This window comes from Pristis pectinata, chromosome 1, assembly GCF_009764475.1.
Source record: "Pristis pectinata isolate sPriPec2 chromosome 1, sPriPec2.1.pri, whole genome shotgun sequence".
NCBI classification, from domain to species: Eukaryota; Metazoa; Chordata; class Chondrichthyes; order Rhinopristiformes; family Pristidae; genus Pristis; species Pristis pectinata.
In genome coordinates, this window is record NC_067405.1 from 91,830,928 (window position 1) to 91,847,901 (window position 16,974).

Sequence of the window (16,974 nt, forward strand, 5' to 3'; positions counted from 1 at the left end):
AGCCTTGATAATAATGTATGGGATAAAGGCAGTTAAGCATCCTGTGGTGATAAAGGATGTTAGCTTGGAAAACCAGGGTGTAGAATTGGTTTGGGTAAAGCTAAGAAACTGCAAGCGACAGAAAAAATAGATGGATGTTGTCCATCGGTCTCCAGTTAGTAGAGGTAATATCGGGCTTAGGATAAATCAGAAAATTAGAGACACTGGTAACAAAAGTAATCCAATGATTATGGGATCTTTAATCTACAAATTAGCAGTGAAAGTGAAAAAGAGAAATTCATGGAGTGTACAAGAGAGGGTGTTCTAAATCAATATGTTGAGGCACCAATGAGTTAAGTCTAATATTATGCAATGACAATGTGTGAATTAATAACCTGGTAGTTGAGGGGAGTTTGGGGTAGAATTACCATAAGATAAAATTCTATCATATTACGACTGAAAGGGACTGAGTTCATTCTGAAATCAGGGCCTGACATCTTAACAAAGCAAATTATGAAGATATGAGGCATACGTTGGTTGTGGTAGATTGGGAAATTATATTAAGAAAGTATGACATCATATAAGATTTGGCTAACATTTTAAGAATTAATACAGACTTTGTACAACAAATACTGGAGATCTCCCTCTAAAACATAAAATCCCAAGAGGTAATGTGGTCCAGCCATGGTAATCAAGAGAAGTTAAGAATAGTACCAAATGAAATAAAGTTTACAATGTTACCAATTACAGGAGTTAGCTTGAGGATTGGGAACTTACAGGATTCAACAAGGAACATCACAAAATTCACAAGAGAAAGTAGAATGTGATAATAATTCAGCAAGATTATAAAAGCTAGCTAAAAAGGAAGGGATTAGCAAAAGTTAATGTGGGTCCCTTACAGACTGAGCCAGGAAAAATTATATTGGAGAATATGAAAATGATAGAGAAATTAAACAAATACATTGTGATCATGAAAATCACACAGAAAATCTCCAATAATGGTAAACAACCATTTAGGGTTAATGGGGAGCTGTAAGAAATTAACATTAGATTTAAAAAAACAACGGAGAAATTAATGGGACTGAAAGTTGGTAAATCTCCAGGACAATCTGTATCTGTAGGTTGTGAAAGAGGTGTTGTGGATGAGATTTCATTTACAGACTGCAAACAGAGTAGAAATAAAAGGGACATTTTATTTCTGTGGGGCTGTGACAAGTGGAGTGCCACAAGGCTTGATGTTGGGGCTCCAGCTGTTAACAATCTAATGATTTGGATGAGGACCAAATCTAATGATTTGAACGGGCCAGGATAAGTCAGATGGAATATTATGTGGAAAAATATGGGAAAAAAATAGGAAAGTATGATATTTTTTAAATGGTGAGAAACTGAAAGATGTTTGTGTTGAAAGGAAACCAGGATGTCCTTGCACATGAATCACTGAAAGTTAATATGCAGTTAAAGCAAGCAGTTCGGAAGCTAAATGGTAGGATGGCTTTGATTGCAGGTGGATATAAGTACAAGAGTAAGTAAACATTTAACTGCAATTACCCAGGGACTTGTAATACTCAACCTGGAATATAATGCAGTTTGTCCTAGAAGGACAGATTAAGCAGACAGTGCCTATATTCTTTTAGATGAATGAGAGTTGAGTTATACAAAATTTGTGCAAAGCTTGACAGAGCATATGAAGAAATAATGTTCCTCCCGGCTGGGATGCCTGGAACCAAGGGCCACAATTTCAAAATAAGGGATCACAATAGAGTTTCTAGACTTGTATCAAAGAATAAGTGGTTCAGAAAAATAAATGTAATATTAGTCTGTCTCTTCTGGTAAGTCTCATGAATATGAAAAATTGTTTGTCAAATGTTTCATCCTGTTCAACATATTTTTTTCTTCTGAAGAATGAGCTACATGGTTGTGAGAAGAATTGCTCTGTTGATTTATAGCTATTTGATAATAAGCTATGTGCTTGGTTAGTTCCACTTTTATAAATTTCCATGCACAAACATACTTCATGTACATTTACACCTTGTGAATGCATTGTGTCAGTTTTAAAGGTCTGCAATGTAAAACCTGAAAAAAGGACTTTGTGGGCAGAGCTGTTGAACAGAATATAAGAATAAAAACAATCAAAATAGTTTAATTTATCATGTTTTGAAAAAGTTGATGCATTTACACTCAGCTTGTTTTCTTCAGGAGAAAAATGAATGAAGCTTAAAGTTTAGAGTCAGAACTTTACATACTCTCACCAATGGACATAGTCTAAAACTTATTTCTGAAAATGAGCAATTTCAATTTATTTCCTTAGCTTGGTAAAGTACCCAGGTAAATCTTTTGTAAATAAATAGCTTGGAGTGAAATGATGCTTGATTGATTTGATAGGTCTGTTGTGCCCATGAGAGATCAATGTTGAAACTGTTCAACTGCAGGACCCTGCCACCTGGTCATCTCATATGTTCGATCAAAATTGGATGAATAGTAATATCCTCAATTTAATAGACTAGGATAGTATGAGTCCCTTGATGATTATCATGCAGTCATCGCAATCTCTGACATTTATATGATATGGGCTTCAAGGTTCTGAGCAAGAGGCCCCTTTCTGCTATTTAACCACATATGGGACATCCTTGGAGAACGTAGACAGAAGGCCAAAAGATTTGAATGCACAATGTTGTTCTGAAGGACGTATTCAAACTCTTCCTGTGTGTTCTCCATCTATAAACACATGCCTTTAAAATATGCTGATTTTGTTTCATGGACTCTCAAAATCAACAGAGTAGTGCAGTAAGTGCTCTCTACACAGACAATTAACAGACAGCAAAAATATTGTGTCCTGGCTCTGTTTGTATTGACCAGCATGGCTGTACTAGTTTTGGGGTGTAATATGGTTTCCAGGCCTGCATCTGAATTATAAGAAAGAAACTTGCAATTTTTAGTTTTCAAGATTTTTACAGGGAATTTGAGTGTGATACTGGCTTTTTTGATAATAGTTTTAAACAGTCTTGGTCCTTCAGGTTAAGCCATATGATTGGTGGAAAAAGGAGGGATTTTACATTTCATTTGCACTGTGCACCTGTTGCAATGTTGAGCTGCTACTCAATCTAACTCTAGAGTGAAGTGGAGTGAGACAACCTGGAAAAGAAAGTTGTATTTTGCTGTGATTTGGACTTAGGCCAAGAGCTGACTCTGGACTTGCACTGCAATATTTATATGTCAAATTGAAGGAAAACTGCTTGGCACTAATACATCATATTAATGTGATGGAAATCTTATTTGTTTTGAAATGATTCTGTGACTGGGTTGGAAGAGCTTGGCATTGAAACTGTCTGCACAAAATATGGAAATATTCAGCTCCTCATTTCCTATATCACTCATCATTATTGAGCACAAAGTTCACCCCAAAATAAACTCATAGAGAGATGCAGCATAGTAACAGGCCCTTTCGTCCACTAAATCTGTGCTGACTATCAAACACCTATTTTTACACGAATCCTACCTTAACCCATTTTATTCTCTCTTCGTTCCGATCGACTCCCCCCATGTTCTACCACTTGGGACGAGTTACAGTGACCAATTAACAGACCAGTTTTAGTTGGGATGTGAGAGCAAACTGGAGCACCTGGAGAAAACTCATGTGGTCATGGGAAGAACATGCAAACTCCACACAGACAGCACCAGAAGTCAGGATTGAACAGTGAAGCTGCACAGAATGTTAAAACTGGTCTGTTCTTTCTGAGGCGAAGTTGCAACAATTATATTTATCAATCGTCATTGTGGAAACATGAAGTTATTCGTACATTAAAAATCATAATTATTCCAGCAATTACTTTTATATCTATGACCCTTATTCCTGTTTGTTAAACATTCTATCTTCTGTAGTCTTTAGCATTGACTTTTGAGGATAACCTATTTGCATTTCAATTATTGGGGTTGGGAATTGAAGAATTAGGAGCAGGTTAATATCCCTAATCTGTGATATTTCTTATTTACTTCCAAATAACTGCTGATTTGGAAACACTGTGAAGCAGCAAAAAAGCAGATGTTCTGAATGAGACTTCTGGTCTGTGTTCCCATCACTGAGAAAGTAATCTCCAAAAATAGAATCCTGCAATATTTTGCATCAAATAGAAATGAGTGAATTATTGGCTCAGGTTTTGCTAAGAAATGTCATCAGCTCCATATGTAACTGTTAGCATTTTACCACACAACTAATAGGAAGTTTGGGACCCCTAAGTGGTAATTGGAAGTTATAAATATCGTGAGGAGTCCAAGCCAATAACTTTTCAGACCAAATTCCACTGATGGAGTGCCAGCTGCCTGCAGTTTTCCAGCTGCTGGGAATAATGCCCACTGAAGCTGCATCAAGTTGGACCTGGCATGGGTTCAGCGACTGTTCATCACAATTGAGAGGAATGGTTGTGAGGGTGAAAGGCATATTTCTGGAAATATAGTTTTATTTTAATTAATTTGAGGTAATTTTTAGTGTTTTTGAAGTGTTTTAATTTTGTTATTTAAAAACATGTTTGAATAACTTTTTAAAATGTTTATCTTTTATAGAGCTTTTGCATGTTTGTGAATGTCAGAAACAAATAGAAACTCACAGTTCTGACAGCTGGTTCAGCCTGGCGGTGTGGCTTAATTGGCTGTCAGAGAACTTCTGCGAGTGGGGCTTGTTGGAACCTGCAAGCTGATTGGATTTATACTGAGTTGTACAGAACCTTGATGACTGGTTGGCCTGACCTCCGGGCACTAAACCTACTCCAATTAAGGGTGGACATGAATTTCAGAGAGCTGCATGCGGACAGCTCACCATTCCCGGGAAGTTTCAAGCCAGTAAACTATCAAGCACAATTCAGGAAAACTTGGAGCTACCAACATTGGGGAGTACGCGTGTTGCATTTCTTTTGTAGTAGAAAGGGGGGAAATAAAATGTAAAATGAACTATGCAACAAAGGGGTAAATTGTGAAGCCTGAGGTTTGGATATACCAGTGTTCAGACACTCAGTGAAACACTGAGGCTGAAGACACACCAAATCTAGGCCTTAATAACAGATTGGGAGGGCCTTTTTTGGCTACTATATTCTATCCCTGGACTCCTCATGAAGGTGGGCCCCAGCATCTCACTCTCTGACTGAGCACATCAAAGCCTTCTGGACTCAACTCATGCTTGATATATTTATCTCCCATTAAACTTGCACCGGTTTTCAAAATGGCAATTTAATTTCCTCAGCTTTCCACCCTATTGTATTTCCATATTTACTTATGACATGGGAGGCTGTTTCGCTTCATCGAGCCATTGCTGGCTCAGAGAGCAATCCTGTTCCCTACTAATCTTTCCCATAACTTCCCACATTTCCATCAACCCCACTTTCCCCACCCTGATTCTACCCCACAACCAGAGGTAACTTACAGTGGACAATTAACCGAACAACCAGAATGCCTTTGGGATGTGAGAGAAAACCAGTGCACCTGGTAGAAACCCAGCCAGTCATGGGGAAAACACATAAACTTCACACAGACTCCACTGGAGGTCAGTATTGAACCCAGTTCTCAGGAGCTGTGTGGGAGCAGCTCAACCATCTGTGCCACTGTGCTGCTCTAAATGGACTTTCCCTTTTAGTTCTCCTGCACAAGCCCACTTGTCACTTTCTGTGCTTCCTGACTTGCATAAAACCTGCTACGGCTCTCCTTTCCAACACTTGTGATAAAACGTTATTGACATGAGACATTCACTTCATTTTACTTTGCCTTGATGCTCCCTACATGGTCCATTGTTAAATATAAAAGGCATGAAGGATACACTTACCATAATCTGTGTTTTCTGGCTCCCAGCAGTTCGATGGCCAAAAATATGGAGCCTATAATGAAGATTTATTTGTTACTACACTGAAGCCAGCAGCAATTAAGAGATCAAGAGAGCCTAGTTACATGTTTGCAGATGGAACCAAGTCTACAGAATACTGGAGAATAACTTCAGTTTATTGTTGTTTCAAACGACCATTGAAAGAAAAGGTTTAAAATACCAACCAGCAACAGTCCAATACTCCATGTAATCTAGCACCGTGTGTGAATTGTCAATGCAGTTCTTAGAGCAAATTACCAAAGAGCAAAGAGCAATTTACTACAGTACAAGGTTTCAGATCAATATTCATCGTGTAAATGTGAGACTCTGATGAATACAGTTTGTGTTAAATGCATATTTTATGGAGATTTTCTATTTGATGTCTTGGTTCAATGATTCAGGTCACTGCTTGGATAACTGGAATTCAATCATCTGAAGGGAAGAGAAATATTGTGTTTTACCTACAGCATGCAGATTTTGAAAGGGTCTGCTGTTTGGAAACTTTTCCTTTTTTTATAGTTTCAGGCACATGGATCCTGGAAAATGCCACATTCCAGTGTCAGTACCAGGGTGCACTCAGGCAGGGTGAGTGCTCAGCCAAAGTCCTTTCCCAAGTCCATGATGTCGTGAGGAGATCCCCACCCACCCCTTAACCCCAACTCCAAACCTACACCCCTCCCACAACCCCCATCCCATCGCCACTTTGTGAGAGGGAACTCCACCGCCAAGGAAGTGCTATCGGGTAAAGTGGGAGAAGGGACCAAACTCTAATAAATAAATCTTTTTCTTCTCTGTGGATGTTGCCTAATTTGCCTTTTTTTTAATAAATTCCGTGGCATATAGAATTTAAATTCTATATGTTGTCTTCCCTAAATAGAACATAGAACAGCACAGCACAGGAACAGGCCCTTTAGCCCATGATGTTGTGCCAAACTAATTAAACTAGTAATCAAATACCCAACTGTACTAATCCCTTCTGCCTACACAATGTCCATATCCCTCCATTTCCTGCACATTCATATGCCTATCTAAGAGCCTCTTGAATGCCTCTATTGTATTTGACTCTACCACCACTCCTGGCAGTGTATTGCAGGCACTCACCACTCTCTTGCTCCGCATATTTCCTTTGAACTTACCCCCTCTCACCTTAAATGCATGCCCTCTGGTATTAGACATTTCAGCCCTGGGAAAAGGATTCTGGCTGTCTACTCTATCTATGCCAAAATGATCAATAGATTTTTAGATATTAAAACAAATCAAGCAATATGGGGTTAGTGCTGGCAAGTGGAGCTGCACTAAAATGTCAGATCTTACTGAATGGTATAGCAGACATGAGGGTCATATTGGCCTCTTCCTCATTCTACTTATTATGTTCTTACACCCAGAAGTTGGTGGGGGAACCCATAGGTAATCACTTTTCAAATTAAAAAAAACATTTATTTTTGGAGGTCTTAGATATGATCCCAGCTTGGAATCTGATTGGTTCAATCTCACCAGGGATAGGAGCCAAAATTGCTCCTCCCAATAACTGGAAAGCCAAGGGAAAGGGAACTCTGACATTTGCCTCTGACTTGGTCAGCGGCAGATCGAATGGGAAAGATCAGATATACAAAATGACATTTCTCTACTGTCTTGGTGGTTTCTTGCCCAAGTTATGGTGGAAGGACATTAATTAGCTGCTGAATTTTGGTGCCACAGTATTAAATTATTGGAAAATGAGCCTCTCCACTTGAAGTACCTGAGGCAGTACGATCTCTGATTCTAGAGAAGGAGGCACAGTTGCTCACCTGAAACCTGTAAAATGTCCCATCATCTTTCAGTGTCAGAACGTGATCAGAGATAGGAAACAGGTATCCTTGAGCTGCAATGAGGCTCCCTAAGTGTATTGCTTCACCTGTGAATAGGGGAAAAGAAAATATATTTTGAATCCCATTGCTACTGCCACCGATTCCATTTGAACAGTCTTCCTCCTGAATACCCTTCCCCACTTAATGGTTCCTTTTCACCATAACCCACTGTTATATTTCTTTATTCAACAAGATACATTTTAGTTATTGCCCATCACCAATGCAATTTCATAGCATCTGCTAGCTTTCAGATTGAGACCCTACATGGAAATATATGACTAGAAATTAAAGTGCATAACACAGTTTATTTCAGTTTTATGTGATTGAAAATAGACCATTTTCTTTATGCGAATCTGATAAAGACCATTTCTGGGTTGATTTACTGTGACTTCGGAAATTCATCTGGGCACCACTGGATTTGAGTCACCCTTGTCTCCTAACATGATTTCCATTGAATGATGTCACTCCCACTGCACTGTTCTTTGTTGGACATTCCGGGTTATGTCTGGTGCAACATAAGACTGGGAGCCCAGTCGGGCACGCCCCTTGCCTACCTTGCACTGTTACATTTAATTTCCCATAAACAACACGTTTCTTTGCCTGATTTTGTCCAGAAATGTGAGGATATACTTCCACATCAACTTTCACATCAGAGGACAGCTGGCGTATAATAGGTACTGGCCATGTTATGGTGTCAGTGTCTACAACATTCTGTGTCCACCAGAATGTATGCCTGGGAGATGAAATATATTGAACACATAAAAAATTGAATAGTTTTCAAACAAATCACCAAATTAAAGGAATTCCCCCAGTCACCCGGCTCCATCACCTTCCCCTGATGGCATCTTCAAAAGGACAGAACCAATTTGGCTTTTGGATCTACTATGCATATCAAAGTCAAAGTCAAATATTCATTGTAAATCAGTGGATTAGCCAATTCATCAGTAGTACCACCATGACAAACCTGATAACAATGCACCATAAAGTGCAAGTACTACAAGTCTGACTCATGACTGCCCACTATCACTTGTTGATGGTTGCCTGATGCCTCCCAGTAGTAAGTAAATTTGTTTTACAGCCATCGCTTTCTTATTCAGTAAAAATACCTTTCAAAGGCATCCACACATCTGCTTACATTAATTTTCCTTTTTTTGATTTGAAACCTTGTCAAACACCATTAGAATATCAAAGTATATGAGAATGGTAGCATTTCCTGAGTCCAATCTCTCAGTAATGTTTTGAAAAATTGGCTAAGTACTCTGTTTCCAGGCTCCCTGTTAACAACTAGTTCAGAAACATTCCCAACAGTTGGCAAACCAACAAAAGCAGAGTTTAAGGTTAGAAACCTTTTAGCTCCCACCTTGTTTGTCTGTTTGTATTAAGTGTAAATTTTGAACTCGTTATGCTGAGGGATGTCAGTGCAAGGAAATGGAACAGTTTTCATTTCAACACCCCGTACCAAGTTCTCAAGGCCAAGCATGGGTCAACTAGATAAAACATGGTAGGGTGCTAAATTATGTCTGCCTCAGCTGAAAGGTGCAGTGCTAGTCTCAGAAGAGCAGATTCTAATGCTCCACAGCATTCTCATATCACACACCCATGCACTCTCTAAATGACTTTGTTAATATGGTGCCCAATTAAAGTCAGTTATGTAATTTCATCTGGGCCCAGTAATTGGGTATCTGAATGTAGAGAACCTACATCATTATACATAGATCCTGTACACCTGCCAGGTACAGCAATATTTCATTCCAAAGCCATTTGAAAACAAGTCCCAGAAGTGAAAGAATTGTGTTGAAGACAAGATTTACAAATTTGATAACAGAATGAAGAGAGTACAATCATCAAGGTGGACTGTAAACAGGTTATAGTTTTTCTTTTTGTAGAAAATTAAAGATTGAGAGTGACTTAATAGATTCATTTATAATTATGAGGGAGATTGATAGAGTAAGCATAAAGAAAATATTTGCATTTGGTAAGGTAAGCCAAAACTAGATGCTATTGTAAAAAAAATAAACAATAAGGAGTTTGGGGTAACTGCTTCACTGGTTGAAAGGTTAATGTGGGAGACTTGATATCATATAGCCAAAGCAAATAGCAGAGATGTATTTATGAAGAAAAATTATGAAGGATATGTTGGTGGGGTTAAAGGAAATGCAGGCAGGGGGCTTGCATGGAGCAATAGCACTGGCTTGGGCCAGCTCCTGTGTTGTAAATAATACTCTGCAGTACCATGCAGCTTGCATTTTTTTTAAAACATCCAACATATTTACAACCATGTAATTTGTTATTTTTATTTACATGGAGCATGGGAAGAGGATGTTGTCTTTAACTTGTTTTCTGGACCTTACAAAGACATTACTGAAATAGTGGAAACTGCAAACACATATGCAAAGGAAGTGACCATTCTGCCTTCAAGAGTGTTACTATGGTTCATTCAGATGGATCATGTTTGATTTGCAACTCAGCTCCAATTAACCCATCTTTGCTTCCTATCTCTTTATACACTTACTATCTAAGGTCTATCTACCTCACTATTAATAGCTGTAATTTACCCAAGCTTTTGAGTGAGAGGTCCCAATTTAGATAAAGGTAAGATAAGATATCTTTATTAGTCATGTGTACATAAAAACACACAGTGAAATACATCTTTTTGCATAGTGATTTGGGGGGCAGCCCACAAGTGTCGTCATGCTTCCAGCGCCAACATAGAATTCCCACAACTTCCAAACCTGTACATCTTTGGAATGTGGGAGGAAACCAGAGCACCCGGAGGAAACCCACGCAGACATGGGGAGAATGTACAAACTCCTTACAGACCGTGGCCGGATTTGAACCCAGGTCTCTGGCGCTGTAAAGCATTACACTAACCGCTACACTACCATACCTGCCCCTCTTTTAAAGAGAAAAAAATTCTTGCTCATTTCACTCTTAAATGAGCTGGCTCTAATTTTAATATTTACTCTTTTGTTCCGAGCTCTTGCATCAAAGGAAAGAGCTTTCAGTGCATCAAATCCCTTTATCATTTCAAACATCTTGATCAGGACATACCTCAAACCTCTGAACTCACAGAAGTTCACTCATAATCAGCTTGTATAATAAATAAAATTGCATTTACCTTTCAACTTTCCCAAAGCATTTTACATCCAATGAAATACTTTTGAATTGTTGTCAGTGTCAATAATTTAACCCTTAAAGCTCTGGTATCACTCTGCTCTTTCAAAATGTTAGTCTACCGTTCCAAAAGTCATTGAATTGTAGAGAAACACAACATGAAAACAGGCCCCTCAGCCCACCAAAGTCCGTGCTGGCCATCAACAATTCACTTACACCAATCCCATTTTTTTTATTCTCCCCACAATCTCCCCCCAAGATTCTACCATTCACTTATATACTAGGGGCAATTTACAGTGGCCAGTTAACCTACCAGCTTGTATGTCTTTGGTTCGTGGGAGGAAACTGGAGCACCTGGAGGAAACCCACAATGATTAAAGGAAGAACGTGCAAACTCCACAATGGCAGCACCCCAGGTTAGGATTGAACATGGGTTTCTGGCACTGTGAAGCAATGGCTCTACCAGCTGCGCCACTCTGCTGTCCAGAACTGGAGCACAACTCCAGATGGGATATGACTAAGCATCATCTTTCCATTTTTCAATTCTAACCATTTTTAACTTAAAAAGGACATTGTTCCATTGAGCAAGGTAAAGAGAAGGAATTCTGATGAAGGAATTTTGACCTGGAATTTTAATTCTGTTTCACTTTCCACAGATGCTACATGACTGCTGAGTGTTTCCAGCGCTTTGTTGTAGTAACCAGATCAAAGAGGTTAGGGCTTGCTCAGGTCTTCAACCTGAAACATTAACTCTGTTTCTCTTTCCACAGATGCTGCCTGATCTGCTGAGTGTTCATTTTCTGTTCTTGTTCCATATAGCCTTCAATTCACCAAAACTAGTGTAGTGGTTAGTGGTCAGCGACCTGGGTTCAATTCCCCTCGCTGTCTGTAAGGAGTTTGTCCATTCTCCCTATGTCTGCGTGGGTTTCCACCGGGTGCTCCGGTTTCCTCCCACATTCCAAAGACGTCCGGGTAGGTTAACATGGGTTTAAATGGGTGGCACGGACTCGTGGGGCGGGAAGGACCTGTTACCGTGCTATAAAATTTTCTAAAGTTTTACTTCCAGCCTCTCAAAACTTAATCTCCTGCCCATTTAAATATCTCCACTATCTTAAGCAACTATTGGATTAATAGTTAGTGCTCTGGATTCAAACATCCCTATATGTTTTTTTTTAGTGGACTAGGGTCTCTTATCCCTTATTGCTGCAAATATATTTAAAATCCCTTTTGTTGTTAAGCGACATCTTCTCTGGCTCAGCTCCTCTTCATAAAGTCACACAATCCTGTTTCCCCTCCAGTCATGTCTGAGGCAGTGGCAAGTCAGCACTCAGAGCACAGAATTAATTTGCTTGCTAAAAGCATTTTGCAAGGTAACCTGTAATTGTGGATTGAGAATTTTGCCTTTTCAAGCTACATAATTAAATTTATTTACCTGGGTCTTCAATGTTCAGGCTCTTCATCAGCCACTGGACGATGTCTGCGCCTAAAATGGAAAGGTGTTGGAAATGAATAGTTGAACTGGGAGCCCAAGGCAAGTGCATTGTTATTACCAGGTCTATCTGCGAGTTTTGAAGGAGATTATTTTTACAGTGAGGCTAAGAATAGACCAAGTTTCAAGCCAGAAAGTAAAACTGACATCATTTAAATCAATGCCAAAGAGTCTATTCTATTATACCCATGATTACCATAGCATAAAGGCAATCTCATAAAGGGAAACAAACAATCCAGCATTCCCATCTTGGAAGCTTGTTTTGAATTAACACCCACACCTGAATGTTAAGCCACTATGGAAATGATAGGATGGGAAAAATTGGAGGCTTTACAGGATCTTATTCTCATCTTGATGCTAAAAAATATTGAACTAGTAGATGACAATTAGGTAAAAGCTTTTGGCAGTGCAATTACGCACCACACTAAAATTATGTTTTGAAATGTATATCCAGATAAAACCTTTGGAAGTTTCTGTTTTGAGAGTTTTGTCTACATGATCTGGAGGGGATTTTGGATTCAATTTTATTAAGATGATATGTTCAATTTAAATTCAGCTTTGAAATGGATTGAATTAGTCCATATAGTCCTCCTTTGGCAATACCTACCGAATGGCTAGAGAAACATTGGTCTCAATATTAACTACCATGTCGTCATTAAAAAGCATGCCACCCCACGCTCACCACATCATTCCCAGCCCACCCCAAACACCACCTCCATATCCCACTTTCCCAATGTGCTCCCCCACACCATACCAGCCCCTCTTCTCTCCCCCTTCTACCCCATACTATTCCCATCTTGAATACCACATGCAGAAACCCAAATTACTCTACCATCACAGACTTTATCAGCAAGTGTGTTGAGGACTGTGTACCAAAGAGAACAATACGGGTGTTCCCAAACTGGAAACCATGGATGAACCAGGAGATCCACTCCTTAATGAAGTTGAGGACTGCTGCATTCAAATCTGGTGACCCTGACCTTTACAAGAAATTGAGATATGACCTCCGGAAAGCTATCAGGAATACCAGCAGACAATACCGGTTCCAAATAGAATCCCAGACCAGCCGTCAGTTGTGGCAGGGCTTACATGCTATAACGGGCTACAAAACGAAGTCGGGCAGCATAGTCGGCAACAGCACATCCCTTCCTGAAGAGCTTAACCCGCTCTGCATTTTTTGAACAGAAGGGAAGTGGATGGTCACCACCCACCCTGACAGCCTCCAATGCAACTGAACCTGTGGTCACCGTCGAGGACGTAAGATCAGTCTTCCGGAGAAAGAACCTGAGGAAAGCATCTGGCCCGGATGGTGTCCCTGGCCACGTGCTCAGATCTTGTGCTGATCAGCTGGTGAGGCATTTGCAGACATATTTAACCTCTCCCTGCTTCAATCTGAGGTTCCCACCTGTTCTAAGAAGATCACTATCATCCCGGTATCGAAGAAAAATAAGGTAACATGCCTTAATGACTACCGACCAGTGGCTCTGATGTCCACCGTCATGAAGTACTTTGAGAGGCTGGTCATGGCTCGCATCAACTCCAGCCTCCCAGATAACCTCGACCCACTGCAATTCGTCTATCGCCGAAACAGGTCTACAGTGGACGCCATCTCCCTGGCCCTATACTCAGCTCTGGAGCATCTGGACAGTAAAGACACCTACGTTAGACTATTGTTTATTAACTACAGCTCTGCCTTCAACACCATAATTCCAAGCAAACTCATCACTAAACTCCGAGACCTGGGACTCAACACCTGCCTCTGCAACTGGATCCTTGACTTTCTGACCAATAGACTGCAATCAGTGAGGATAAGCAGCAACACCTCCAGCATGATTATTCTCAACACTGGTGCCCCACAAGGCTGCGTCCTCAGCCCTCTACTCTACTCCCTATATACCGATGACTGTGTGACCAGATTCTGCTCTAACTCCATCTACAAGTTTGCAGATGATACCACCATTGTAGGCTGTATCTCAAATAAAGATGAGTCAGAGTACAGGAGGGAGATAGAGAGCTTAATGACGTGGTGTCATGACAACAACCTTTCCCTCAATGTCAGCAAAATAAAAGAGCTGGTCATTGACTTCAAGAAAGGGGGCGGTGTACATGCACCTGTCTACGTCAATGGTGCTGAGGTCAATAAGGTTGAGAGCTTCAATTTCCTAGGAGTGAACATCACCAATAGCCTGTCCTGGTCCAACCATGTAGACATCAAGAAAGCTCACCGGTGCCTCTATTTCCTAAGGAGGCTAAAGAAATGTGGCATGTCCCCTTAGACACTCACCAATTTTTATTGATGCACCATAGAAAACATCCTATCTGGATGCATCACAGCTTAGTATGCAACTGCTCTGCCAGGACTGCAAGAAACTGCAGAGAGTTGTGGACACAGCTCAGCGCATTACAGAAACCAGTCTCCCCTCCATGGAGTCTGTCTATACCTCTTGCTGCCTTTGTGAAGCAGCCAGCATGATCAAAGTCCCCACCCACCAGGGTCATTCTCTCTTCTCCTCTTTCCCATTAGGCAGAAGATACAGGAGCCTGAGGGCACGTACCACCAGGCTCGAGGACAGCTCCTATCCCACTGTGATAAGACTATTGAACGGTTCCCTTATACGATGAGATGGACTCTTGACCTCACAATCTACCTTGTTTGACCTTATTGTCTACCTGCAATGCACTCCCCTACAGCTGTGACACTTTACTCTGTATTCTGTTATTGTTTTTACCCTGTACTACCTCAATGCACTGTGTAATGAATTGATCTGTATGAACGGTATGCAAGACAAGTTTTTCACTGTACCTCGGTACAAGTGACAATAATATACCAATACCAATACACAACCTCACCCCACATTCTGGAAAAGTAAATGGTTAATAATATAAAGAATAGTAAGATGGTTGATGGTAAGAAAAAAAATAATGTTTCTTCATATGAAGCAGTGGCAGGAAGAAAGGACATGGCGGTCAAACTATGGAAGAGTAAATCCAGTTTTGTTCAGTGGTGGTTCATTCATCAGAGAAATCTACATTCAAAATGATCTTTAGACAGAGTAGTGGAGAGGGAAGTCTTGGCATCATTTAAGAAGCAATCAAATGCTTAATTATAGGAAGAATGCTGTTGGATAGATCAAGTAGGCTTAATCATCTACAAGTAGCCTGAGACCTTTTGCATAACAACAGCCTTAATCATTCTCAGGTCAATGGCAGAAAGCTTGGACTCATATTAAGACTCTGCCACCACTCCACTCCATCAAGCTGCCACCAGATTGCATTGGAAAACTCCCAGCTTGTCAAAAGCCATCCTCACACAGCACAGCTGTCCAATTAGTACTGAATGTTTATGGTGATGGGTACATGCCAACTGTGGACTAGATTGAAACGTCTGAAATTCACTTCACTCATGGTTGTCAAAGGGAGCCATTTATTCCAGCATTCTTGAACTAGAGTATACCGATCAAAGATTGTTGTTCCAAGCCAGTAACTTGGGCTATACAATTTTATTAATTTTAATAAAATAGTTTTCACTTGCATTGTTATTTTAATATTTCTGCTAATAGATCTGTTTCTTGTGAAAAGTAATATTTATTAGCTTTACATTTCCCAGCAAGATTCTGATATCCTATAACATGTCTTCACATGGATTGTTTCTTATCTGACATACATATTCATTACTCATCTGTTCACCATAAATTATCAATGATAGTCAGACGAATTGTGTTAATGAATTGAATCACATTTTCTGCACTTAATCTGCTTGCCACTTAAAAATTGCATTTTGGATTGAAAACCAGTCAATTTTTGATGTGGAATTTTAAGTGTGCAAAGCAAGTTATTGGAATTGCACTGTATGATGTATATGTGCATTTGTTAAATGTGTTTTTCTTTCCCCAGGTCCAAAGATCTTCAAACAGTCTTGCACGAGAAGTTAGAGAAAAAGTTATTAGATTCAAAAAATTTCACTCATGCTTAAGATAGTGGTCTGGTTCAGTTACATTTTTTTATTCAATAGTTCACAGAATTACACAGTGTGTATACCACAAAAACACACTCTGCAGCCCAACAGGTTGAGACCATTGCTTATATTCCAGTGTCGATGAAAAAATTGATTAAGTGAATGGGCAAAAGAGGCAAATAGATCTCTTTGTATATGTGGGGTCATTGACTTATATAATAGAAAGAATGAATGCTTTCTAAATCGTGTGAGGCTAGAAATAGTGGAGGTCCAAGGAGACAGAGATATATGTCTACAGATCATCAAATATCATGGAGTGGTACAGGAAATATCAAAAATGTCAGAGGCCTTTATACTGCAGTAAAGGTGGCAGAGAGATGCTACCATTATACAAACTTCCGGTTAGACATGAGAACAAGAGAACATAAGAAACAAAAGTCAGAGGAGACCATTTAGCCCTTGTGCCTGCTCCTGCAGTCAATAAGATCATGGCTGATTTTATTGATCTCTGACCTCAGCTCTACTTTCTTGCACTACCTTCACATCTCCTGATCTCTGTAATATCTAAAAGCCTATCAGTCTCTGTCTTGAATATATTTGGCTATTGAGCCCGCATAGTTCCTTTCCATAGAGAGTTTCAAAGGCGTGAAGAATTTCTTTTCATCTCTGTCTTGATTGGCTAACACCTAATTTTGAGATCATGACTGTTGCCTCTAGACAACCCAGCCAGTTGAAACATCAGTTCCAC

At 39.8% G+C, this 16,974-nt stretch overlaps 1 protein-coding gene across 1 annotated transcript in view; it reads right to left on the bottom strand.

Moving 5' to 3' along the window:
- The window catches only part of rgs6 (regulator of G protein signaling 6), a 470,045-nt gene that overhangs the window by 47,577 nt on the left and 405,494 nt on the right, over positions 1–16,974 (bottom strand). Inside the window, exons 4-6 of the mRNA XM_052012918.1 lie at positions 12,215–12,265; positions 7,609–7,715; positions 5,786–5,837 (exon numbers count right to left, since the gene is read on the bottom strand). Coding sequence (XP_051868878.1) covers positions 5,786–5,837; positions 7,609–7,715; positions 12,215–12,265 — 210 coding nt within the window. The remainder of the gene's footprint in view (positions 1–5,785; positions 5,838–7,608; positions 7,716–12,214; positions 12,266–16,974) is intronic.